This window comes from Salmo trutta, chromosome 7 (genome assembly GCF_901001165.1).
Source record: "Salmo trutta chromosome 7, fSalTru1.1, whole genome shotgun sequence".
Lineage (NCBI taxonomy): Eukaryota > Metazoa > Chordata > Actinopteri > Salmoniformes > Salmonidae > Salmo > Salmo trutta.
Genome location: NC_042963.1, coordinates 59,768,289 through 59,796,028, shown reverse-complemented (window position 1 = coordinate 59,796,028; position 27,740 = coordinate 59,768,289). Strand labels below are relative to the sequence as shown.

General features: G+C 43.6%; 1 protein-coding gene across 1 annotated transcript in view; it reads right to left on the bottom strand.

Moving 5' to 3' along the window:
• Positions 1-1,585: 1,585 nt before the first annotated feature.
• The window catches only part of vwf (von Willebrand factor), a 182,633-nt gene continuing 156,478 nt past the window's right edge, over positions 1,586-27,740 (bottom strand). Inside the window, exons 50-54 of the mRNA XM_029759558.1 lie at positions 16,235-16,333; positions 15,481-15,609; positions 10,870-10,909; positions 10,645-10,742; positions 1,586-1,863 (exon numbers count right to left, since the gene is read on the bottom strand). Of these exons, the coding sequence (XP_029615418.1) occupies positions 1,678-1,863; positions 10,645-10,742; positions 10,870-10,909; positions 15,481-15,609; positions 16,235-16,333 (552 nt within the window). The 3' untranslated portion in view covers positions 1,586-1,677. The remainder of the gene's footprint in view (positions 1,864-10,644; positions 10,743-10,869; positions 10,910-15,480; positions 15,610-16,234; positions 16,334-27,740) is intronic.

Below are 27,740 nucleotides of genomic sequence, written 5' to 3'. Positions count from 1 at the left end.
CTACCCCACACAATCAGAGCTCTTAGATATTGAAATAATATGCCAGACACTCTCACCTCTGTGCAGCGGGGGCTGGTTAACAGCCAAAGACATGCCTTCGCTCCCGGCGAGCCTCCTCGCAACCGTCCGCCTGACCCCCAAGTCGAGTATAGTCACTGGGGGTTTAGCACAAGAATGGCAAGGTGGAACTTGGAAGCTAGAATGGAGTGTTGGTGAAATGGGCTTGTGGTGGTTTGGTGGTGTTAAGGTGTTGATCTGTGTACGGCATCTAGTATGACTGTCTCTAATGTGTTGATCTGTATACAACATCTAGTATGAGGTTCTTTAATTAAACTGTTGGTCGGTATACACCATTTAGTATGAGGGTCTCTAAGGTGTTGATCTGTATAGAACCAGTGGTGGAAAAGTACTCAATTGTCATACTTGTGTAAACTAAAGACGCCTTAACAGAAAATGACTCAAGTAAAAGTGAAAGTTACCCAGTAAAATACTACTTGAGAAAAAGTGTCTGGTTTTATTAAGTACGGTGGAAGAAAAAGTACTCAAACGTCATACTTGAGTAAAATTACAAAGCAAAAGTAAACGCTATACATCAAATTCCATTAATTAAGCAAACCAGACGGCACGATTTTCATATTATTTTTAATTACAAACAGACAGGGGCACACTCCAACACTCAGACATCCTTTACAAACACAGTATTTGTGTTTTGTCAGTCCGCCAGATCAGAGGCAGTAGGGATGACAAAGCGTTATATTAATAGGTGCCATAATTCTGTCCTGCTTTAGCATTCTAAATGTAACGAGTACTTTTAGTTGTCAGGGAAAAAGTATGGATTAAAAAGTACATTATTTTCTTTAGGAATGTAGTGGAGTAAAAGTAAAAGTTGTCAAACATATAAATAGTAAAGTAAAGTACAGATCCCTCAAAAAACAACTTAAGTAGAAATTAAAAGTATTTTTACTTAAGTACTTTACACCACTGTATAGAACTTCTAGCATGAGGGTCTCTATTTAAGGTGTTGCTCTGTATACAACATCTAGTATGACTGTCTCTAAGGTGTTGATCTGTATACAACATGAGCCAAGGGGGATGAATACTTTTGCAAGGCACTGTAGATTTAGGTATTTTGCATTTTGATACGGGGTCACCAAAACAGAAAGAGAAATTCAACACTGTTTTGTCAATCAATCATCGATTATTAAGTTGAAATCAATAGCGAAAGAGGGGGGTTGCATATAGTGTTAAAACTAACACAGTTCATCTTAATTTAGGATGATTGTAAATTATCAAATATTTCTTACTAGATATTTAAAGAATGCTCCTAAACACAATTGAACCAGGTACCTTAGACTAGAGCATCCATAGGGTCTGGCAGCAGGTTGCATGATTAACATCCCTAGTGAGTGCAGAAATATTTGTCATTTTTCATACAGTCCTCTATGGGAATTGAACCCACAACCCTGGCATTGCACACACCATGCTCTACCAATTGAGCCACACAGGACAGAAGAAACATGCAGACAGACAGACGGACAGATGGACAGACAGACAAACAGAGAGAGAGAAAGAAAGACAGACAGAATGAGAATATCCAAATTGTTTATTTGAGTACATGTTAATCAGGGTACACACACACACACACACTGTCTCTCTCAATTTTATTCAGTTCTCTCTCTAAGTGCAGTGCTGGGCCAGACAGTCGCAGGCGGTGACAGACAGAACGTTGTGATGTGTCAGTGTTCCATTAGAACACAGCAGCGGAACGCTCAGAGGCTTTGTCGCCACAGAAGCGCAACACACACACTCCCTCTCCACAGCGTTAGTCTCTAGGGAATATACACTCTTACTACGACACTTCCCCTGAGAGAGAGAGAGAAGGAGGTGTTGGGAGAAAAACATTATAAAATCAATATACACAAAAACAAGTGTGCAGTTAAAATTGGCAATAAACACACACATTTCTTTCTTCAGGGCCGTGGGGTGAGACAGGGATGCAGCTTGAGCCCCACCCTCTTCAACAAATATATCAATGAATTGGCGAGGGCACTAGAACAGTCTGCAGCACCCGGCCTCACGCTAATAGAATCTGAAGTCAAATGTCAAATGTCTACTGTTTGGTGATGATTTGGTGCTTCTGTCCCCAACCAAGGAGGGCCTTCAGCAGTACCTAGATCTTCTGCACAGACCTGGGCCCTGACAGACCTGGACCCTGACAGACCTGGGCCCTGACAGTGAATCTCAGTAAAACAAAAATAATGGTGTTCCAAAAAAGGTCCAGTAGCCAAGACAACAAATACAAATTGTATCTAGACACTGTTGCTGTCACACCCTGATCTGTTTCAGGGTGTTACCTGTCTTTGTGCTTGTCTCCACCCTCCAGGTGTCGCTCGCCCATCTTCCCTAGTATCCCCAGTGTATTTATACCTGTGTTTTTTCCCGTGCTCCTGCCTTTCTCTAGTTCCTGTTTCCCCGGTTTTGACCATTCTGCCTGCCCTGACCCTGAGCCTGCCTGTCGTTCTGTACCTTGTCACACCTCCCTGGATTACTGACCTCTGCAAGCCCTGACCCTGAATGCCGTTCTGTACCTTTCAGACTCTACTCTGGATTACTGACCTCTGCCTGCCCTTGACCTGTCGTTTGCCTGCCCCCGTTTTTGTAATTAACTTTTGCTACTTCAAAACTGTCTGTACCTGGGTCTTTTCCTGAGCCTTGATAGTTGCCCTAGAGCAATTGCCTTCTACGCCATCAAAAGGAACATAAAACTCCACATCCCAAATAGGATCTCGCTAAAAATAACTTAATCAGTTATAAAACACATTGCCCTCTATGGTTGTGAAGTCTGTGCCCTCTATGGTTTTGAAATCTGTGGTCCACTCACCAACCAAGCATTCACAACATTGGACAAAGACCAAATTGAGACTGCATGTAGAATACTGCAAGAATAACAGAACCAGGACTATACACGCTAGTTATCAAAATCCAGAAAACAAGCTGTTCAATTCTACAGCCACCTAAAAGGAAGCGATGCCCACACATTCCACCACAGAGCCCTCACCTACAGAGAGATGAACCTGGAGAAGAGTCCCCTCAGAGCCCTCACCTACAGAGAGATTAACCTGGAGAAGAGTCCCCTCAGAGCCCTCACCTACAGAGAGATTAACCTGGAGAAGAGTCCCCTCAGAGCCCTCACCTACAGAGAGATGAACCTGGAGAAGAGTCCCCTCAGAGCCCTCACCTACAGAGAGATGAACCTGGAGAAGAGTCGCTGGTTTCAGGAGCTCTGTTCACAAACACAAACAGACCCCACAGAGCCTTCACCTACAGAGAGATGAACCTGGAGAAGAGTCTCCTCAGAGCCCTCACATACAGAGAGATTAACCTGGAGAAGAGTCTCCTCAGAGCCCTCACCTACAGAGAGATGAACCTGGAGAAGAGTCCCCTCAGAGCCCTCACCTACAGAGAGATGAAACTGGAGAAGAGTCACTGGTTTCAGGAGCTCTGTTCACAAACACAAACAGACCCCACAGAGCCCCAGGACAGCAACACAAATAGACACAACCAAATTATGAGAAAGCAAAAAGATAACAATTTGACACACTGGAAAGAATCAACCTAAAAACAGACCTAATTTAGTGTTATCTGGCCCTAAACAGAGTACACAGTGGCAGAATACCTGATTACTGTAACTGACCCCAAATTAAGAAAATCCTGAACATAGCCTTACTATTGAGAGAGGCCGCCATAGGCAGACCTGGCTCTCAAGGGAAGGCAGGCTATGTGCACACTGCCTACAAAATGAGGTGGAAACTGAGCGGCACTTCCTAACCTCCTGCCAAATGTATGACCACCTCAGAGATATTTCCCACAGATCAAACGAACCCACAAAGAATTTGAAAAAAATCTAACATTAATAAAATCCCATATCGGTTAGGGTAAATACCACAGTGTTCAGTCACAGCAGCAAGATTTGTGACCTGTTGCCATGAGAAAAGGGCAACCAGGGGAAAACAAACAATGTTGTAAACACAACCAATGTTAATCTGTTTATTTATCTTCCCCTACTATTCATACCACAACTACTTGCATGTTGCTAAAACACTTTACAGAGCTGATAATATAACACTTGAAATGTAGTCAGATTAGGATATAGGCCAAGGACTAGATAAAGTATTTTTTTTTACTTTTTTGCTTCTTCATTCAGCACTTTTAGTTAGCTAGCTAACATACATTTGGAAAAATGTGCCATATTAACTATGGCTAGCTAGCATTAGCAATGTTTTCAATGAGAGCTAGCTAACCAGCAAGCTAGCAAACAATGCAGCAGCAACATTTTGGATTTGAAAAACACTTCAACAGTCTCAATATTTCAGCTATCAGTTGCAAGTAGATACCCCTGATGCACTTTTGAATGATTTAGCCATAAAAAATAGATTTTTAAAATAAAAACTAGACGTTTTGTTGACTGTTGCTATCCATCAAAACGTTCTGATTAGTTGCCCAAAACATGTATTGTGTGTTCAAGAGTGAGCGTGTCTGCTAAATAACGGTGTGTGTTCTCACCTCACAGTAGTGTAGGGTTAGTTATATTCTCACCTCACAGTAGTGTGGGGTTAGGGTTAGGGTTAGTTATATTCTCACCTCACAGTAGTGTAGGGTTAGGGTTAGTTATATTCTCACCTCACAGTAGTGTAGGGTTAGGGTTAGTTATATTCTCACCTCACAGTAGTGTAGGGTTAGTTATATTCTCACCTCACAGTAGTGTAGGGTTAGGGTTAGTTATATTCTCACCTCACAGTAGTGTAGGGTTAGTTATATTCTCACCTCACAGTAGTGTAGGGTTAGGGTTAGTTATATTCTCACCTCACAGTAGTGTAGGGTTAGTTATATTCTCACCTCACAGTAGTGTAGGGTTAGTTATATTCTCACCTCACAGTAGTGTAGGGTTAGTTATATTCTCACCTCACAGTAGTGTAGGGTTAGGGTTAGTTATATTCTCACCTCACAGTAGTGTAGGGTTAGGGTTAGTTATGTTCTCACCTCACAGTAGTGTAGGGTTAGGGTTAGTTATATTCTCACCTCACAGTAGTGTAGGGTTAGTTATATTCTCACCTCACAGTAGTGTGGGGTTAGGGTTAGGGTTAGTTATATTCTCACCTCACAGTAGTGTAGGGTTAGGGTTAGTTATATTCTCACCTCACAGTAGTGTAGGGTTAGGGTTAGTTATATTCTCACCTCACAGTAGTGTAGGGTTAGTTATATTCTCACCTCACAGTAGTGTAGGGTTAGGGTTAGTTATATTCTCACCTCACAGTAGTGTAGGGTTAGTTATATTCTCACCTCACAGTAGTGTAGGGTTAGGGTTAGTTATATTCTCACCTCACAGTAGTGTAGGGTTAGTTATATTCTCACCTCACAGTAGTGTAGGGTTAGTTATATTCTCACCTCACAGTAGTGTAGGGTTAGTTATATTCTCACCTCACAGTAGTGTAGGGTTAGGGTTAGTTATATTCTCACCTCACAGTAGTGTAGGGTTAGGGTTAGTTATGTTCTCACCTCACAGTAGTGTAGGGTTAGGGTTAGTTATATTCTCACCTCACAGTAGTGTAGGGTTAGTTATATTCTCACCTCACAGTAGTGTAGGGTTAGGGTTAGTTATGTTCTCACCTCACAGTAGTGTAGGGTTAGGGTTAGTTATATTCTCACCTCACAGTAGTGTAGGGTTAGGGTTAGTTATATTCTCACCTCACAGTAGTGTAGGGTTAGTTATATTCTCACCTCACAGTAGTGTAGGGTTAGGGTTAGTTATATTCTCTCCTCACAGTAGTGTAGGGTTAGGGTTAGTTATGTTCTCACCTCACAGTAGTGTAGGGTTAGTTATATTCTCACCTCACAGTAGTGTAGGGTTAGGGTTAGTTATATTCTCACCTCACAGTAGTGTAGGGTTAGTTATATTCTCACCTCACAGTAGTGTGGGGTTAGGGTTAGTTATATTCTCACCTCACAGTAGTGTAGGGTTAGGGTTAGTTATATTCTCACCTCACAGTAGTGTAGGGTTAGGGTTAGTTATATTCTCACCTCACAGTAGTGTAGGGTTAAGGTTAGTTATATTCTCACCTCACAGTAGTGTAGGGTTAGGGTTAGTTATGTTCTCTCCTCACAGTAGTGTAGGGTTAGGGTTAGTTATATTCTCTCCTCACAGTAGTGTAGGGTTAGTTATATTCTCACCTCACAGTAGTGTAGGGTTAGTTATATTCTCACCTCACAGTAGTGTAGGGTTAGGGTTAGTTATGTTCTCACCTCACAGTAGTGTAGGGTTAGTTATATTCTCACCTCACAGTAGTGTAGGGTTAGGGTTAGTTATATTCTCACCTCACAGTAGTGTAGGGTTAGTTATATTCTCACCTCACAGTAGTGTAGGGTTAGTTATATTCTCTCCTCACAGTAGTGTAGGGTTAGTTATATTCTCTCCTCACAGTAGTGTAGGGTTAGGGTTAGTTATATTCTCACCTCACAGTAGTGTAGGGTTAGGGTTAGTTATATTCTCACCTCACAGTAGTGTAGGGTTAGGGTTAGTTATATTCTCACCTCACAGTAGTGTAGGGTTAGGGTTAGTTATATTCTCACCTCACAGTAGTGTAGGGTTAGGGTTAGTTATATTCTCACCTCACAGTAGTGTAGGGTTAGTTATATTCTCACCTCACAGTAGTGTAGGGTTAGGGTTAGTTATATTCTCACCTCACAGTAGTGTAGGGTTAGGGTTAGTTATATTCTCACCTCACAGTAGTGTAGGGTTAGTTATATTCTCACCTCACAGTAGTGTAGGGTTAGGGTTAGTTATATTCTCACCTCACAGTAGTGTAGGGTTAGGGTTAGTTATATTCTCACCTCACAGTAGTGTAGGGTTAGTTATATTCTCACCTCACAGTAGTGTAGGGTTAGGGTTAGTTATATTCTCTCCTCACAGTAGTGTAGGGTTAGGGTTAGTTATATTCTCACCTCACAGTAGTGTAGGGTTAGGGTTAGTTATATTCTCTCCTCACAGTAGTGTAGGGTTAGTTATATTCTCTCCTCACAGTAGTGTAGGGTTAGGGTTAGTTATATTCTCACCTCACAGTAGTGTAGGGTTAGGGTTAGTTATATTCTCACCTCACAGTAGTGTAGGGTTAGGGTTAGTTATATTCTCTCCTCACAGTAGTGTAGGGTTAGTTATATTCTCACCTCACAGTAGTGTAGGGTTAGGGTTAGTTATATTCTCACCTCACAGTAGTGTAGGGTTAGGGTTAGTTATATTCTCACCTCACAGTAGTGTAGGGTTAGGGTTAGTTATGTTCTCACCTCACAGTAGTGTAGGGTTAGGGTTAGTTATATTCTCTCCTCACAGTAGTGTAGGGTTAGTTATATTCTCACCTCACAGTAGTGTAGGGTTAGGGTTAGTTATGTTCTCACCTCACAGTAGTGTAGGGTTAGGGTTAGTTATATTCTCACCTCACAGTAGTGTAGGGTTAGGGTTAGTTATATTCTCACCTCACAGTAGTGTAGGGTTAGGGTTAGTTATGTTCTCACCTCACAGTAGTGTGGGGTTAGGGTTAGGGTTAGTTATATTCTCACCTCACAGTAGTGTAGGGTTAGGGTTAGTTATATTCTCACCTCACAGTAGTGTAGGGTTAGTTATATTCTTACCTCACAGTAGTGTAGGGTTAGTGTTAGGGTTAGTTATATTCTCACCTCACAGTAGTGTAGGGTTAGGGTTAGGGTTAGTTATGTTCTCACCTCACAGTAGTGTAGGGTTAGGGTTAGTTATATTCTCACCTCACAGTAGTGTAGGGTTAGTTATATTCTCACCTCACAGTAGTGTAGGGTTAGTTATATTCTCACCTCACAGTAGTGTAGGGTTAGGGTTAGTTATATTCTCTCCTCACAGTAGTGTAGGGTTAGGGTTAGTTATATTCTCACCTCACAGTAGTGTAGGGTTAGGGTTAGTTATATTCTCACCTCACAGTAGTGTAGGGTTAGGGTTAGTTATATTCTCACCTCACAGTAGTGTAGGGTTAGGGTTAGTTATATTCTCACCTCACAGTAGTGTAGGGTTAGGGTTAGTTATATTCTCACCTCACAGTAGTGTAGGGTTAGGGTTAGTTATATTCTCTCCTCACAGTAGTGTAGGGTTAGGGTTAGTTATATTCTCACCTCACAGTAGTGTAGGGTTAGGGTTAGTTATGTTCTCACCTCACAGTAGTGTAGGGTTAGTTATATTCTCACCTCACAGTAGTGTAGGGTTAGGGTTAGTTATATTCTCACCTCACAGTAGTGTAGGGTTAGTTATATTCTCACCTCACAGTAGTGTAGGGTTAGGGTTAGTTATATTCTCACCTCACAGTAGTGTAGGGTTAGTTATATTCTCACCTCACAGTAGTGTAGGGTTAGTTATATTCTCACCTCACAGTAGTGTAGGGTTAGGGTTAGTTATATTCTCTCCTCACAGTAGTGTAGGGTTAGTTATATTCTCACCTCACAGTAGTGTAGGGTTAGGGTTAGTTATATTCTCTCCTCACAGTAGTGTAGGGTTAGTTATATTCTCACCTCACAGTAGTGTAGGGTTAGGGTTAGTTATATTCTCACCTCACAGTAGTGTAGGGTTAGGGTTAGTTATGTTCTCACCTCACAGTAGTGTAGGGTTAGGGTTAGTTATATTCTCACCTCACAGTAGTGTAGGGTTAGTTATATTCTCACCTCACAGTAGTGTAGGGTTAGTTATATTCTCACCTCACAGTAGTGTAGGGTTAGGGTTAGTTATATTCTCTCCTTACAGTAGTGTAGGGTTAAGGTTAGTTATATTCTCACCTCACAGTAGTGTAGGGTTAGGGTTAGTTATGTTCTCTCCTCACAGTAGTGTAGGGTTAGGGTTAGTTATATTCTCACCTCACAGTAGTGTATGGTTAGGGTTAGTTATATTCTCACCTCACAGTAGTGTAGGGTTAGGGTTAGTTATATTCTCACCTCACAGTAGTGTAGGGTTAGGGTTAGTTATATTCTCACCTCACAGTAGTGTAGGGTTAGTTATATTCTCACCTCACAGTAGTGTAGGGTTAGGGTTAGTTATATTCTCACCTCACAGTAGTGTAGGGTTAGTTATATTCTCACCTCACAGTAGTGTAGGGTTAAGGTTAGTTATATTCTCACCTCACAGTAGTGTAGGGTTAAGGTTAGTTATATTCTCACCTCACAGTAGTGTAGGGTTAGGGTTAGTTATATTCTCACCTCACAGTAGTGTAGGGTTAGTTATGTTCTCACCTCACAGTAGTGTAGGGTTAGGGTTAGTTATATTCTCACCTCACAGTAGTGTAGGGTTAGGGTTAGGGTTAGTTATATTCTCACCTCACAGTAGTGTAGGGTTAGGGTTAGTTATGTTCTCACCTCACAGTAGTGTAGGGTTAGTTATATTCTCACCTCACAGTAGTGTAGGGTTAGTTATATTCTCACCTCACAGTAGTGTAGGGTTAGGGTTAGTTATATTCTCACCTCACAGTAGTGTAGGGTTAGGGTTAGTTATGTTCTCACCTCACAGTAGTGTAGGGTTAGGGTTAGTTATATTCTCTCCTCACAGTAGTGTAGGGTTAGGGTTAGTTATATTCTCTCCTCACAGTAGTGTAGGGTTAGTTATATTCTCACCTCACAGTAGTGTAGGGTTAGGGTTAGTTATATTCTCACCTCACAGTAGTGTAGGGTTAGGGTTAGTTATATTCTCTCCTCACAGTAGTGTAGGGTTAGTTATATTCTCACCTCACAGTAGTGTAGGGTTAGGGTTAGTTATATTCTCACCTCACAGTAGTGTAGGGTTAGGGTTAGTTATATTCTCTCCTCACAGTAGTGTAGGGTTAGGGTTAGTTATGTTCTCACCTCACAGTAGTGTAGGGTTAGGGTTAGTTATATTCTCACCTCACAGTAGTGTAGGGTTAGGGTTAGTTATATTCTCTCCTCACAGTAGTGTAGGGTTAGGGTTAGTTATATTCTCACCTCACAGTAGTGTAGGGTTAGGGTTAGTTATATTCTCACCTCACAGTAGTGTAGGGTTAGGGTTAGTTATATTCTCACCTCACAGTAGTGTAGGGTTAGTTATATTCTCACCTCACAGTAGTGTAGGGTTAGTTATATTCTCACCTCACAGTAGTGTAGGGTTAGTTATATTCTCACCTCACAGTAGTGTAGGGTTAGTTATGTTCTCACCTCACAGTAGTGTAGGGTTAAGGTTAGTTATGTTCTCACCTCACAGTAGTGTAGGGTTAGGGTTAGTTATATTCTCACCTCACAGTAGTGTAGGGTTAGGGTTAGTTATATTCTCACCTCACAGTAGTGTAGGGTTAGGGTTAGTTATATTCTCACCTCACAGTAGTGTAGGGTTAGGGTTAGTTATATTCTCTCCTCACAGTAGTGTAGGGTTAGGGTTAGTTATATTCTCACCTCACAGTAGTGTAGGGTTAGGGTTAGTTATATTCTCACCTCACAGTAGTGTAGGGTTAGGGTTAGTTATATTCTCACCTCACAGTAGTGTAGGGTTAGTTATATTCTCACCTCACAGTAGTGTAGGGTTAGTTATATTCTCACCTCACAGTAGTGTAGGGTTAGGGTTAGTTATATTCTCACCTCACAGTAGTGTAGTTCTATCTGTTGTTGTGACTGACAGTCGTCCACTTTGATGTAGTTGAGTGTTCCCACTGTCTTCCTACACTCTGGCTCTGTACCTACAGATACACACACACACACATTACAAACACACAGTACAGACACAAACACACAATACAGACACAAACACAAGGTACAGACACAAACACAAGGCATGGACACAAACACCCTGTAGATGATACTCACACATCTCACAGCAGCTGGTTCCTATCTGGCTGATCTTCCCCTGAACACAGAGATGGATAGACATATCAAATATATCATGTAATATAAAACACAACAGAGACATATCATATACATATCATATAATATAAAACACAAACGAGACATATCATATATGTCATATAAAACAAAACAGACATATAATATACACATCATATAATATAAAACACAACAGAGACTTTTCATACATATCATGTAATATAAAACACAAGAGATATAAAAATAGATATCATATAATATAAAACACCAAAGAGATATCATATATACCATGTAATATAAAACACAACAGAGACATCATATATATCATGTAAAATAAAACACAACAGAGTTATATCATATATGTCATGTAATTTAAAACACAACAGAGTATGTGGACACCTGCTCGTCCTACATCTCTTTCCAAAATCATGGGCATTAATATGGAGTTGTTCCCCCCTTTGCTGCTATAACAGCCTCCACTCTTCTGGGAAGGCTTTCCAATAGATGTTGGAACATTGCAGCAGGGACTTGCTTCCATTCAGCCACAAGAGCATTAGTGAGGTCAGGCACTGATGTTGGGTGATTAGGCCTAGCTCGTAGTCGTCGTTCCAATTCATCCCAAAGGTGTTCGATGGGGTTGAGATCAGGGCTCTGTGTAGGCCAGGCAAGTTCTTCCCCACCGAACTCGACAAAGCATTTCTGTATTGACCTGCTTTGTGCACGGGGGCATTGTCATGCTGAAACAGGAAAGGGCCTTCCCCAAACTGTTCCCACAAAGTTGGAAACGAAGAATTGTCTAGAATGTCAGTGTATGCTGTAGTGTTAAGATACCCCTTCACTGGAATTAAGGGGCCTAGCCTGAAACATGAAAGACAGCCCCAGACCATTATTCCCCCTCCACCAAACTTTACAGTTGGCACTATGCATTGGGCCAGGTAGCGTTCTCCTGACAATCTTCCAAACCCAGATTTGTCCGTTGGACTGCGAGATGGTGAAGTGTGATTCATCACTCCAGAGAACGCGTTTCCGCTGAGTCCAATGGCACCGAGCTTTATGCCACTCCAGCTGACGCTTGGCATTGCGCATGGTGATCTTAGGCTTGTGTGTGGCTGCTCGGCCATGGAAACCCATTTCATGAAGCACCCAACGAACAGTTCTTGTGCTGACGTTACTTCCAGAGGAAGTTTAGAACTCAGTAGTGAGTGTTGCAACCGAGGACAGATGATTTTTCAGCACTCGGCAGTCCCATTCTGTGAGCTTGTGTGGTCTACCACTTCGCGGCTGAGACATTGTTGCTTCTAGACATTTCCACTTCATAATAACAACACTTACATTTTACCGGGGAAGCTTTTGCAGGGCAGCTCTAGTGGGGCAGCTCTAGTAGGGCAGAAGTTTTACGAACTGACTTGGAAAGGTGGCATCTTATGATGGTGTCAAGGTGAAAGTCACTGAGCTCTTCAGTAAGGCCATTTTACTACCAATGTTTGTCTATGGAGATTGCATGGCTGTGTGCTCGATTTTATACACCTGTCAGCAACCGGTGTGGCTGAAATAGCTGAATCCACTAATTTGAAGGGTTGTCCACATACTTTTGGACATGTAGTGTATGTTGTGCTGTAATGTGTAAAATCTGGTAGTGTTGGGTTTGGATGTAGGTGGTGTTGTGTTGTATTGAGGGTTAGTGTTGGGTTTGGATGTACAGTAGGTGGTGTTGTATTGTGTATTGATATGGCAGTGTTGGGGTTGTCATGTTGTATTGAGGGTTAGTGTTGGGTTTGGATGTACAGTAGGTGGTGTTGTATTGTGTATTGATATGGTAGTGTTGGGGTTGTCATGTTGTATTGAGGGTTAGTGTTGTTGTTGGATGTACAGTAGGTGGTGTTGTATTGTGTATTGATATGGTAGTGTTGGGGTTGTCATGTTGTATTGAGGGTTAGTGTTGGGTTTGGATGTACAGTAGGTGGTGTTGTATTGTGTATTGATATGGTAGTGTTGGGGTTGTCATGTTGTATTGAGGGTTAGTGTTGGTGTTGGATGTACAGTAGGTGGTGTTGTATTGTGTATTGATATGGTAGTGTTGGGGTTGTCATGTTGTATTGAGGGTTAGTGTTGGGTTTGGATGTACAGTAGGTGGTGTTGTGTTGTGTATTGATATGGTAGTGTTGGGGTTGTCATGTTGTATTGAGGGTTAGTGTTGGTGTTGGATGTACAGTAGGTGGTGTTGTGTTGTTATGTTGTCTGATATTAGGGTTAAAGTTAGGTAGTCATAGGGAGTTTCTCAACATGTATACTAGCGTGTTCCACCCTATCATGCTCTGAGTGCAGTCTCCCAGGACGTTCTCTGGAGGAGTAGAGTGTGGAGAACACATAAAACTTTATATAGCCAATAATCCCTATTGACTTACTATGGGCTTGTGATCTAGACACACTGGTTATTGTAGGCACCCTAACCCATGCCAATATTAACACTGCATGTATTTATTAACGCATCAAGAAAAACTATTGAAGTCAGGCAACATATGAGATGTGAATCGACAACTTTTCATTGCGAAGTGTATTTTCTGTCGCTTCAGTTTAATTCCAGCCACCATTGTTTTCAAGAAATGTTGCGTCTTTTTTTACGTGGTTGCGTCATATTTCTGTGCATACTTTCAGACGAAGCTTGCATCAATGCATGCTTCAAAATACGTACAAATGGAGTACGCACCCGAGAAGTGTCCTCTGTACTCCGTTTCACCACACTTTGATTTGGACTCATGCCATGACCCTCCCGTGGTGCAATGTGCTCAAAGCTCAGAGTACGGTAGCATGGTAGCACGGTAGTACGGTAACACGGTAGTACGGTAGTACGGTAGTACAGTAGTACGGTAGCACGGTCGCACGGTAGTACGGTAGTATGGTAGTACGATAGTATGGTAGCGGTAGTACGGTAGTACAGTAGCACGGTAGTACGGTAGCACGGTAGCGGTAGCACGGTAGACGGTAGCACGGTAGCACGGTAGTACGGTAGCACGGTAGTACGGTAGTACGGTAGCACGGTAGACGGTAGTACGGTAGTACGGTAGCACGGTAGTACGGTAGCACGGTAGTACGGTAGCACGGTAGCACGGTAGTACGGTAGTACGGTAGACGGTAGCACGGTAGCACGGTAGTACGGTAGACGGTAGCACGGTAGCACGGTAGCACGGTAGACGGTAGCACAGTAGTACAGTAGTACGGTAGCACGGTAGACGGTAGCACGGTAGCACGGTAGCACGGTAGTACGGTAGACGGTAGCACGGTAGCACGGTAGTACAGTAGTACGGTAGCACGGTCGCACGGTAGTACGGTAGTATGGTAGTACGATAGTATGGTAGCGGTAGTACGGTAGTACAGTAGCACGGTAGTACGGTAGCACGGTAGCGGTAGCACGGTAGACGGTAGCACGGTAGCACGGTAGTACGGTAGCACGGTAGTACGGTAGTACGGTAGCACGGTAGACGGTAGTACGGTAGTACGGTAGCACGGTAGTACGGTAGCACGGTAGTACGGTAGCACGGTAGCACGGTAGTACGGTAGTACGGTAGACGGTAGCACGGTAGCACGGTAGTACGGTAGACGGTAGCACGGTAGCACGGTAGCACGGTAGACGGTAGCACAGTAGTACAGTAGTACGGTAGCACGGTAGACGGTAGCACGGTAGCACGGTAGCACGGTAGTACGGTAGACGGTAGCACGGTAGCACGGTAGTACAGTAGCACGGTAGACGGTAGCACGGTAGTACAGTAGTACGCATTAAGAGAAATACCCATAGTGTTGTTTGGTGGTGGTATTGTGGTTATAGTACTGTATCAAGGATTAGTGTTGGGGTTGGTTGTATTGTGATGAGGGCTAATGGTTGTGTTATACTGTAGTTGTATTGTAGTTGTATTGTAGTTGTATTGTAGTTGTATTGTGATGAGGGTTAATGGTTGTGTTATATTGTAGTTGTATTGTAGTTGTATTGTAGTTGTATTGTGATGAGGGTTAATGGTTGTGTTAAATTGTAGTTGTATTGTAGTTGTATTGTAGTTGTATTGTAGTTGTATTGTGATGAGGGTTAATGGTTGTGTTAAATTGTAGATATATTGTGATTAGGGTTAATGGTTGTGTTGTATTGTAGTTGTATTGTGATGAGGGTTAATAGTTGTGTTATACTGTAGTTGTATTGTAGTTGTGTTGTGATGAGGGTTAATGGTTGTGTTATACTGTAGTTGTATTGTAGTTGTATTGTAATTGTATTGTGATGAGGGTTAATGGCTGTGTTATACTGTAGTTGTATTGTAGTTGTATTGTGATGAGGGTTAATGGTTGTGTTATATTGTAGTTGTATTATAGTTGTATTGTAGTTGTACTGCAGTTGTATTGTGATGAGGGTTAATGGCTGTGTTATACTGTAGTTGTATTGTAGTTGTATTGTGATGAGGGTTAATGGTTGTGTTATACTGTAGTTGTATTGTGATGAGGGTTAATGGCTGTGTTATACTGTAGTTGTATTGTAGTTGTATTGTGATGAGGGTTAATGGCTGTGTTATACTGTAGTTGTATTGTGGCTATAGTGTTGTACTGTAGCCATACCCCCTGGTCCAGACAGAGTTGGCGGTCGAGAGGAGGGCAGGTGGTCACTCTGGTCTGGAGAACTAGATCTCCTTTACTGTTGACACCACAGGAGTACTGACTACAGCCTTCATTTAGACTACTGTTGACCTGTAGGGTTAGAGACAGGGGGTTAGAGTAGAGCTAGTTTACTGTTGACCTGTAGGGTTAGAGACAGGGGGTTAGAGTAGAGCTAGTTTACTGTTGGCACCACATGAGTACTGACTACATTTATCTTGCTCCTTTGCACCCCAGTATCTCTACTTGCACATTCATATTCTGCACATCTACCATTCCAGTGTTTAATTGCTATACTGTAATTACTTTGCCATCATAGCCTATTTATTGCCTTACCTCCCTTATCCTACCTCATTTGCACACACTGTATATAGATTTTTTCTACTGTATTATTGATTGTATGTTTGTTTATTCCATGTGTAACTGTGTTGCTGTATGTGTCGAACTGCTTTGCTTTATCTTGGCCAGGTCGCAGTTGTAAATGAGAACTTGTTCTCAACTAGCCTACCTGGTTAAATAAAAGTGAAATAAAAAATACAATAAAACAGCCTTCATCTAGACTACTGTTGACCTGTAGGGTTAGAGACAGGGGGTTAGCGTTTGAGTAAAGTAGAGTTGAATACGTGTGTGTGTGTGTGTGTGTGTGTGTGTGTGTGTGTGTGTGTGTGTGTGTGTGTATGTGTGTGTGTGTGTGTGTCTTAGTGTGTGTGTGTCTAACCTTGACAGTGATGAAGTGTCCGTCAGGTCGTTGGATGGTGCAGGCAGTGGCAACACAGCGACCACAACACGACTCTGGCACCTCTTCTAGAGTATAGCCCTGCAGCACACACGCACACATCTCTTAAAGTGATGTTACAAAGGCCATTTTGTTCCAGAATGCTCACCGCAGACAGCTAGAGTGGAGAGGTGAGAAACATGATGATGGTGGTGATGATGGTGGTGATGATGATGGTGATGGTGATGATAGTGGTGATGGTGGTGATGATGATGATGATGGTGGTGATGATGATGATGATGGTGATGATGGTGATGGGGTTGATGGTGGTGATGGTGATGATGATGGTGATGATGATGATGGTGATGATGGTGGTGATGATGGTGATGGTGGTGATGATGGTGGTGATGATGATGATGGTGATGATGATGATGGTGGTGATGATGGTGATTATGGTGGTGATGGTGATGATGGTGGTGATGATGATGATGGTGGTGATGATGGTGATGATGGTGGTGGTGGTGATGATGGTGGTGATGATAATGATGATGATGATGGAGATGATGGTGATGGTGGTGATGATGGTGGTGATGATGGTGGTGATGATGATGGTGATGATGGTGGTGATGATGGTGATGATGATGGTGATGATGATGGTGGTGATGTGATGGTGGTGGTGATGATGGTGGTGATGGTGGTGATGGTGGTGATGATGGTGATGGTGGTGGTGATGATGATGATGGTGGTGGTGATGATGATGATGGTGATGATGGTGGCGATGATGGTTTGATGATGATGGTTTGATGATGGTTTGATGATGATGGTTTGATGATGGTGGTGATGATGGTGATGGTGGTGGTGATGGTTTGATGTGATGGTGATGGTGGTGGTGGTGATGATGGTGATGATGGTGGTGGTGATGATGGTGATGATGATGGTGATGGTTTGATGATGGTGGTGGTGATGGTGGTGATGATGGTTTGATGATGGTGATGGTGGTGATGATGTTGGTGGTGGTGGTGATGATGATGGTGATGGTGATGGTTTGATGATGGTGGTGATGATGTTGGTGGTGGTGATGGTGGTGATGATGGTTTGATGATGATGGTGGTGATGATGATGGTGGTAATGATGGTGGTGATGATGGTGGTGATGATGATGGTGAGATAATGATGGTGATGAGAGAGACCTGGTGGCGCTTCCAGGTAGCTGCTTGTTTTTTTTAGTCACACTGCACACTTTTCCTGCTCTTTTAAAGGATTAATCATGGCTTTGATAACGATGGATTGCACAAACGTTGTGGAATACTCATCACATTTTCTATGGATTTGCAAAAACATGCACCTCAACTGGCACCACATATCCGAGACAAACTTCAGTGCTTCGGAATAATGCGAGCAAGAAGCCGGGTGAGAGGGACTACGGGCAGATAGAGGAAAATACTGACAATAGAAGGTAACAGACCTAAAATACTTCAAAAACACAATCTCTCACATGAATGCAGCGTTCTAACTGAATTATGTGATGTCACAAATATGTCCAGAAATACCTCAGAGACTCACAATATGGTTACGTCCAGAAATGCCCCAGAGACTCACAATGTGGTTATGTCCAGAAATGCCCCAGAGACTCACAATGTGGTTACGTCCAGAAATGCCCCAGAGACTCACAATGTGGTTATGTCCAGAAATGCCCCAGAAACTCACAATGTGGTTACGTCCAGAAATGCCCCAGAGACTCACAATGTGGTTATGTCCAGAAATGCCCCAGAGACTCACAATGTGGTTACGTCCAGAAATGCCCCAGAGACTCACAATGTGGTTATGTCCAGAAATGCCCCAGAGACTCACAATGTGGTTACGTCCAGAAATACCCCAGAGACTCACAATGTGGTTACGTCCAGAAATGCCCCAGAGACTCACAATGTGGTTACGTCCAGAAATGCCCCAGAGACTCCGAATGTGCCTTTTGTTATTCAAGATCATCGATAAACAAAGTGGATGAATTTGAACTGCTTCTTCAATCAGTAAATGCAGACATTGGATGTGTCACTGAAACTTGGGCCCACGAAAATATCACAGATTGTCATAAGGGACAGACGAAGGCGCAGCGGGTATAGTGCTCATCTTCTTTCTTTATTTAGAGAGAACACTCAAACAAAATAAACAATGACCAAACAGTTCCGTAAGGCACGTAGGCTATACAGAAAACAACCACCCACAAACCCAAAGGAAAAAAGGGCTGCCTAAGTATGGCTTCCAATCAGAGACAACGAAAGACACCTGCCTCTGATTGGAAACCATACTCGGCCACACATAGAAAACAAACCTAGAAAATGAAAACTAGAACAAATCCCCTCTAAATAAACCAACCCCAAAACACACAAAAACAACACCCCCTGCCACGCCCTGACCATACTACAATGACAAATGACCCCTTTACTGGTCAGGACGTGACACAGAGGAATCTCTTTTCATACAAGACTATCAGCTGTTCAGAAATGACAAGTCCAGAGAGGGGATGAGAGGAGGAGGCATGGCTATGTATGTGAACCACAGTATGCAGACAGAGAGAACAACTGACCTAGAGAAAGAGGAATTTGAGTGTGTGGCTTCAGCTCTGTCCTAAACGACTCCCCAGCTCAGTTTCAAATCTGTTAGTGGGAGTTCTCTACCATCCACCATGGACACATGACAAAACTCTCCTCACATGACAAAACACTTCAGCAGAACACTGGGGTTATCTCATCAACACTGTCCATGTGATCAGGAAGTCCTCTCCTCACATGACAAAACACTTAAGCAGAACACTGAGATTATCTCATAAACACTGTCCATTTGATCAGGATGACCTCTACCCAAATGGGTCTCAATCCTGTGTGGATACTTTAATCACCTGCCCATCAAAATGCTGACAAACTCCCATCCAGACATGAAAGAAGTGGTCAAAGACAAGACCAGAAGGCACTCCATCTTAGATCTGATCATTACCAATCTGGGACTCCATCCTAGATCTGATCATTACCAATCTGGGACTCCATCCTAGATCTGATCATTACCAATCTGGGACTCCATCCTAGATCTGATCATTACCAATCTGGGACTCCATCCTAGATCTGATCATTACCAATCTGGGACTCCATCTTAGATCTGATCATTACCAATCTGGGACTCCATCCTAGATCTGATCATTACCAATCTGGGACTCCATCCTAGATCTGATCATTACCAATCTGGGACTCCATCCTAGATCTGATCATTACCAATCTGGGACTCCATCTTAGATCTGATCATTACCAATCTGGGACTCCATCCTAGATCTGATCATTACCAATCTGGGACTCCATCCTAGATCTGATCATTACCAATCTGGGACTCCATCCTAGATCTGATCATTACCAATCTGGGACTCCATTCTGGATCTGATCATGACCAATCTGAAGAATCACTACAACACCCCCAATGTACTTCCTCCTGTCAGATCCAGTGATCATAATGTCTAATGTTCTCCCCAAACACAACATCAGAAGGGAGAAGCAAGGTGAAGCGGAAAAAAGGACATCTAACCTAGAACAGAAAGGAGGCCTTGGCAATGAGCCTGATGGCATTCCAGCCTGGCTACTAAAAGAGCAAAAGATCTAGCCCCTGTCATCACACACATTATTAACACCACCTACTGGCAGGGGACTGATCCTGCTGTCTGAAAGACTGACAAAGTGTTCCAGACCTAAAGTATCAAACCCAATGAGTGACTGGAGACCCATCTCTCTAACTTCATGCCTTGAAAAAATCCAGGACAGCTTCATCATAAAAAACCTCATGCCAACAGTTTTATCTGAGTGCACGAATCAGTATGCCTACCTCCCAAAGTCCAGCACTACTAGAGCCCTTGTGAAAGACACACTCCTGGCTGACAGCTGCAGACTACTGTAGCTCTGCTGGAGTCACTTTTATAGATAACTTTGACACCTTCTGGAAACAGAAGTGGAGGAGAGATTGACTTCATCACTGCTTGTATTTATGAGAGGTATTGACATGTTGAATGCACCGAGCTGTCTGTCTAAACTACTGGCACACAACTCAGACAACCATGCATATCCCACAAGACATGCCACAAGAGGTCTCTTTACAGTCCCCAAGTCCAGAACAGACTATGGGAGGCACACAGTACTACATAGAGCCATGACTACATGGAACTCTATTCCACATGCAAGCAGTAAAATTAGATAAAAAAAACAGATAAAAAAAACACCTTATGGAACAGCGGGACTGTGAAGCAACACAAACATGGGCACACACACACACACACACACACACACACACACACACACACACACACACACACACACACACACACACACACACACACACACACACAAACACACACACGGATTTAGTACAGTAGATATGTGGTAGTGGTGGAGTAGGAGCCTGAGAGCACACAGTGTGTTGGGAAATCTGTGAATATATTGTAATGTTTTAAAACTGCATAAACAACCTTAATTTAGCTGGACACCAGGAAGAGTAGCTACTGCCTTGGCAGCAGCTAATGGGGATCCATAATAAATACAAATACAGACTCCAGAAAACCAACAATGGAGAGGGTGTTACTTGCTGATATGTCCAAAGCCCTTGAACGAGTATATCACGCAAAGCTCCTGCAAAAGCTGTCTTTCCAAGGTTACTAGCCTGGCTCCACAGCTACACCACAGGGAGAAGAAGACAGAGGGTGATGGTTACTAGCCTGGCTCTGTCCTGTTAAACTGTCCTGTATCATTTTCCGTATGAGGCGCCGGCGAAACGCCGCTCTACCCACTGCTATCAGATTGTATAACTGTCCTGAGTAACTGTCCTGAGTAACTGTCCTGTAATGTTTCAAGAGTTTCAAGTGTATTCTTTTCATCTCACATATTATGTGTTATGGATTTTAAATGAGGGTTATGCAATTATTAGTCATGTTTTATCTGTGAGCAAGAATAAATACACTCAAACTCAAACTCAATGATGGTGGTGATGATGATGATATTTATTGGAGTGTCCATGACATTAAATCCCTCCAGCCCACAGTTCTGTCAAACTACTCCAATACTGACACCATTGTCACTCAGGTAGGTTTTAACGAACTGAGGGAGGACTGCAAACTTTTTTATACACCATCGATAGCACAGGGATGAGAATAACTTTCTCTGGCACCTCCCGTTCTATCGATGAGGTTCAGAATGTTTCAGCCGACTCTTTGCCCTGAAGGAGTATGCAAAGAAACATTACAAAGACAGGAATGTCTCTTTTTATAACGATTTAGATTTGCTGTTGGAGCAACCAACACTTTATAAAAGAGACCGGATTCACACTAACTGCAAGGTTTTCAGGTTTATTTCCAGTAACATCAAACTGTTTTAGAGACTGACAGACAGGGTCTGGTAGTGCTCCAGTCCCAGCAACATCAAACTGTTTCAGAGACTGACAGACAGGGTCTGGTAGTGCTCCAGTCCCAGGAACATCAAACTGTTTTAGAGACTGACAGACAGGGTCTGGTAGTGCTCCAGTCCCAACAACATCAAACTGTTTTAGAGACTGACAGACAGGGTCTGGTAGTGCTCCAGTCCCAGCAACATCGAACTGTTTCAGAGACTGACAGACAGGGTCTGGTAGTGCTCCAGTCCCAGCAACATCAAACTGTTTCAGAGACTGACAGACAGGGTCTGGTAGTGCTCCAGTCCCAGCAACATCAAACTGTTTCAGAGACTGACAGACAGGGTCTGGTAGTGCTCCAGTCCCAGCAACTTCAAACTGTTTCAGAGACTGACAGACAGGGTCTGGTAGTGCTTCAGTCCCAGCAACATCATACTGTTTTAGAGACTGACAGACAGGGTCTGGTAGTGCTCCAGTCCCAGCAACATCAAACTGTTTTAGAGACTGACAGACAGGGTCTGGTAGTGCTCCAGTCCCAGCAACATCAAACTGTTTTAGAGACTGACAGACAGGGTCTGGTAGTGCTCCAGTCCTCCCTGTCAGAATAACCAACAGAGGACTTGGAAAGCATACCAACTCCTGTAGAAATGGCACTGTGGTTATTGTGAGTAACCTAATTTATGTTCCTCCATTATGATATTCTATGAGAGCAACTTGGCATACATAACAAAGCAATTAAAAATGCCAGACAGGCTGATTTTTCTAACTTGATCACTATTAATCAGAATAATTAGAGTGCTCTTCTCGACAATTTTAAATCCTACCCCGGCAAACTACGTGAAATTTCTTCCACATCTAAATGTGATGAGTGTCTCACCAGCCTTTACTTTGGCTCCCCCTCCTGTCCAGCTCAGATGTTCGATGTCGCCGGCCTTCTAACTGCTGCCGAACCTACTGCTGGCAAACGCCCTTCACTCATCAACCCAGGACTTTAGCTGTACCCTTATCCTACTCCTCCTCTGTTCCTCTAGTGATATAAAGGTTAACCCAGGCCCTGTAGACCCCAGTACCATGCCTATTCCCCAGGTGCTATCATTTGTTGACTTTTGTAACCGTAAAAGCCTTGGTTTCATGCATGTTAACATCAGAAGCCTCCTCCTTAAGTTTGTTTTATTCACTGCTTTAGCACACTCCGCCAACCCTGATGTCCTACCCGTGTCTGAATCCTGGCTTAGGAATGCCATCAAAAATCCTGAAATTTCCATCCCCAACATCTTCCACCAAGATATAGCTGCCAAAGAGGGAGGAGTCGCAATCTACTGCAGAGATAGTCTGCAGAGTTCTGTCATGCTATCCAGGTCTGTACCCAAACAATTCAAGCTTCTACTTTTAAAAATCCACATTTCCAGAAATAAATCTCTCACTGTTGCCGCTTGTTATAGACCCCCTCAGCCCCCAGCTGTGTCCTGGACTCCATATGTGAATTGATTGCCCCCCATTTATCTTCAGAGTTTGTACTGTTAGGTGACCTAAACTGGGATATACTTAACACCCCGGCCATCCTACAATCTAAGCTAGATGCCCTCAATCTCCCTCAATCTTACGGGCACCCTCTATGAGGGTGCCCGTAAACACGGGCACCCTCATAGATATCAATCTGACCAACCTGCCCTCTAAATATACCTCTGCGTCTTCAACCAGGATCTCAGCGATCACTGCCTCATTGCCTGCGTCCGTAATGGTTCCGGGGTCAAATGACCACCCCTCATCACTGTCAAACGTTCCCTAAAACACTTCAGTAAGCAGGGCTTTCTAATCGACCTGGCCCGGGTATTGACCTCATCCCGTCAGTAGAGGATGCCTGGTTATTCTTTAAAAGCACTTTTCTCACCATCTTAAATAATCATGCCCCATTCAAAAAATGTAGAACTAAGAACAGATATAGCCCTTGGTTCACTCCAGACTTGACTTCCCTTGACCAGAACAAAAACATCCTGTGGCGTATTGCATTAGCATCGAATATCCCCCGCGATATGCAACTTTTCAGGGAAGTTTGGAACCAAGCAACTTGCCCAAGCCCCCCCTACCCCCCCGCTTCTCCTTCACCCAAATCCAGATAGCTGATGTTCTGAAAGAGTTTAAGTCATCCTGAACAAATGTGTGGTTCCCCCAAATTCGTGAGCATCCTGAAGCAGCTACATGACTTGGTGGCAGTCTACAATCCTCCTCATTCCCTGTAAAAGTGGGCGTGAAGCAGGGGTTTGGCTCCCGTCACATTTAACCTCTTCCTGGCAGCAGTCACTCTCCTCTCCCTCAACTCCCTTGATGAAGGAGACGGGGTCTATCTGCAGTTCCGCTTTTTCATCCTCAGGCGCCTGCAAGTGGTTCACAAGAACCCTGTTTGGACACTGTTAACTAACCTCCAGATGAGTTTCAATGCCATACAACTCTCCTTCCGTGGCCTCCAACTGCTCTTAAATGCAAGTAAAACTAAATGCATGCTCTTCAACCGATCGCTGCCCGCACCTGCCTGCCCATCTAGCATCACTACTCTGGACGGTTCTGACCTAGAATATGTGGACAACTACAAATACCTAGGTGTCTGGTTAGACTGTAAACTCTCCTTCCAGACTCACATTAAGCGTCTCCAATCCAAAATGAAATCTAGAATCAGCTTCCTATTTCGCAACAAGCATCCAGCACTCATGCTGCCAAACATACCCTCGTAAAATTGACTATCCGACCATATCCTTGACCTCGACGATGCCATTTACAAAATAGCTTCCAACACTCTACTCAGCAAATTGGATGCAGTCTATCACAGTGCCATCCATTTTGTCACCAAAGCCCCATATACTACCCACCACTGCGACCTGTATGCTCTTGTTGGCTGGCCCTCGCTTCATTCTCGTCGCCAAACCCATTGGCTCCAGGTTATCTATAAGTCTTTGCTAGGTAAAGCCCCGCCTTATCTCAGCTCACTGGTCACCATAGCAGCACCCACCCGTAGCACGCGCTCCACCGGGTAAATTTCACTGGTCAACCCCAAAGCCAATTCCTTCTTTGGCCGCCTTTCCTTCCAGTTCTCTGCTGCCAATGACTGGAACGAATTGCAAAAATCACTGAAGCTGGAGACTCATATCTCCCTCACTAGCTTTAAGCATCAGCTGTCCGAGCAGCTCACAGATCATTGCACCTTTACATAGTCCACCTGTATATAGCCCATCCAACTACCTCATTCCTATGTAGTTTTTTTTCTCCTTTGCACCCCAGTATCTCTACTTTCACATTCATCTTCTGCACATCTATCACTTCAGTGTTTAATTGTTAAATTGTAATTACTTTGCCACTACGGCCTATTTATTGCCTTACCTCCCAAATCTTACCTCATTTACACAAACTGTATATAGACTTTTTCTATTGTGTTATTGAAGGTACGTTTGTTTATTCCATGTGTAACTCTGAGTTGTTGTTTGTGTGTCACTGCTTTGCTTTATCTTGGCCCTGTTGCAGTTGTAAATGAGAACTTGTTCTCAACTGGCCTACCTGGTTAAATAAAGGTGAAGAAAAAAATAACTTTCCGCAACACTCACGAGCTCCTGCAACGATGCAGCATTCTCTTTATGCACAGTTTTCCATTGGCCTCCAGGAAACACCCAGAAAACTGAGGTCATCAACCCATCTTCCATTAACCCTAACCCATCCTCTGTTAACCCTAACCCATGCTCAATTAACCCTAACCCATCCTCTCTTAACCCTAACCCATCCTCAGTTAACCCTAACCCATCCTCAGTTAACCCTAACCCATCCTCAGTTAACCCTAACCCATCCTCAGTTAACTCTAACCCTAACCCATCCTCTGTTAACCCTAACCCTAACCCATCCTCAGTTAACCCTAGCCCATCCTCAGTTAACTCTAACCCATCCTCAGTTAACCCTAGCCCATCCTCCATTAACCCTAACCCTAACGCATCCTCAGTTAACCCTAACCCATTCTCCATTAACCCTAACCCATCCTCAGTTAACCCTAACCCTAACCCATCCTCTGTTAACCCTAACCCATCCTCAGTTAACCCTAACCCATCCTCAGTTAACCCTAACCCATCCTCAGTTAACCCTAACCCATCCTCAGTTAACCCTAACCCATCCTCAGTTAACTCTAACCCTAACCCATCCTCTGTTAACCCTAACCCATCCTCAGTTAACCCTAACCCATCCTCAGTTAACCCTAACCCTAACCCATCCTCAGTTAACCCTAACCCATCCTCAGTTAACTCTAACCCTAACCCATCCTCTGTTAACCCTAACCCATCCTCAGTTAACCCTAACCCATCCTCAGTTAACCCTAACCCATCCTCTGTTAACCCTAACCCATCCTCAGTTAACCCTAACCCATCCTCAGTTAAGCCTAACCCATCCTCCATTAACCCTAAGCCATCCTCAGTTAACCCTAACCCATCCTCAGTTAACCCTAACCCATCCTCAGTTAACCCTAACCCATCCTCCATTAACCCTAACCCTAACCCATCCTCAGTTAACCATAACCCATCCTCCATTAACCCTAACCCATCCTCAGTTAACCCTAACCCTAACCCATCCTCTGTTAACCCTAACCCATCCTCCATTAACCCTAACCCTAACCCATCCTCAGTTAACCCTAACCCATCCTCAGTTAACAATAACCCATCCTCAGTTAACCCTAACCCATCCTCAGTTAACCCTAACCCATCCTCAGTTAACCCTAACCCATCCTCCATTAACCCTAACCCATCCTCAGTTAACCCTAACCCATCCTCAGTTAACCCTAACCCATCCTCAGTTAACCCTAACCCTAACCCATCCTCAGTTAACCCTAACCCATCCTCAGTTAACCCTACCCCATCCTCAGTTAACCCTAACCCATCCTCTGTTAACCCTAACCCATCCTCCATTAACCCTAACCCATCCTCCATTAACCCTAACCCTAACCCATCCTCAGTTAACCCTAACCCATCCTCCATTAACCCTAACCCTAACCCATCCTCAGTTAACCCTAACCCATCCTCCATTAACCCTAACCCTAACCCATTCTCAGTTAACCCTAGCCCATCCTCAGTTAACCCTAACCCTAACCCATCCCCAGTTAACCCTAGCCCATCCTCAGTTAACCCTAGCCCATCCTCAGTTAACCCTAACCCTAACCCATCCTCAGTTAACCCTAACCCATCCTCTGTTAACCCTAGCCCATCCTCTGTTAACCCTAGCCCATCCTCAGTTAACCCTAAACCTAACCCATCCTCAGTTAACCCTAACCCATCCTCAGTTAACTCTAACCCATCCTCAGTTAACCCTAACCCATCCTCAGTTAACTCTAACCCATCCCCAGTTAACCCGAGCCCATCCTCAGTTAACCCTAACCCATCCTCCATTAACCCTAACCCATCCTCTGTTAACCCTAACCCATCCTCAGTTAACCCTAACCCATCCTCAGTTAACCCTAGACCATCCTCAGTTAACCCTAACCCCTCCTCCATTAACCCTAACCCTAACACATCCTCTGTTAACCCTAACCCATCCTCCATTTACCCTAACCCATCCTCAGTTAACCCGAGCCCATCCTCAGTTAACCCTAACCCTAACCCATCCTCAGTTAACCCTAACCCATCCTCTGTTAACCCTAACCCATCCTCAGTTAACCCTAACCCATCCTCTGTTAACCCTAACCCATCCTCAGTTAACCCTAACCCATCCTCAGTTAACCCTAACCCATCCTCCATTAACCCTAAGCCATCCTCAGTTAACCCTAACCCATCCTCAGTTAACCTTAACCCATCCTCAGTTAACCCTAACCCATCCTCCATTAACCCTAACCCTAACCCATCCTCAGTTAACCCTAACCCATCCTCCATTAACCCTAACCCATCCTCAGTTAACCCTAACCCTAACCCATCCTCTGTTAACCCTAACCCATCCTCCATTAACCCTAACCCTAACCCATCCTCAGTTAACCCTAACCCAACCTCAGTTAACCCTAACCCATCCTCAGTTAACCCTAACCCATCCTCAGTTAACCCTAACCCATCCTCCATTAACCCTAACCCATCCTCAGTTAACCCTAA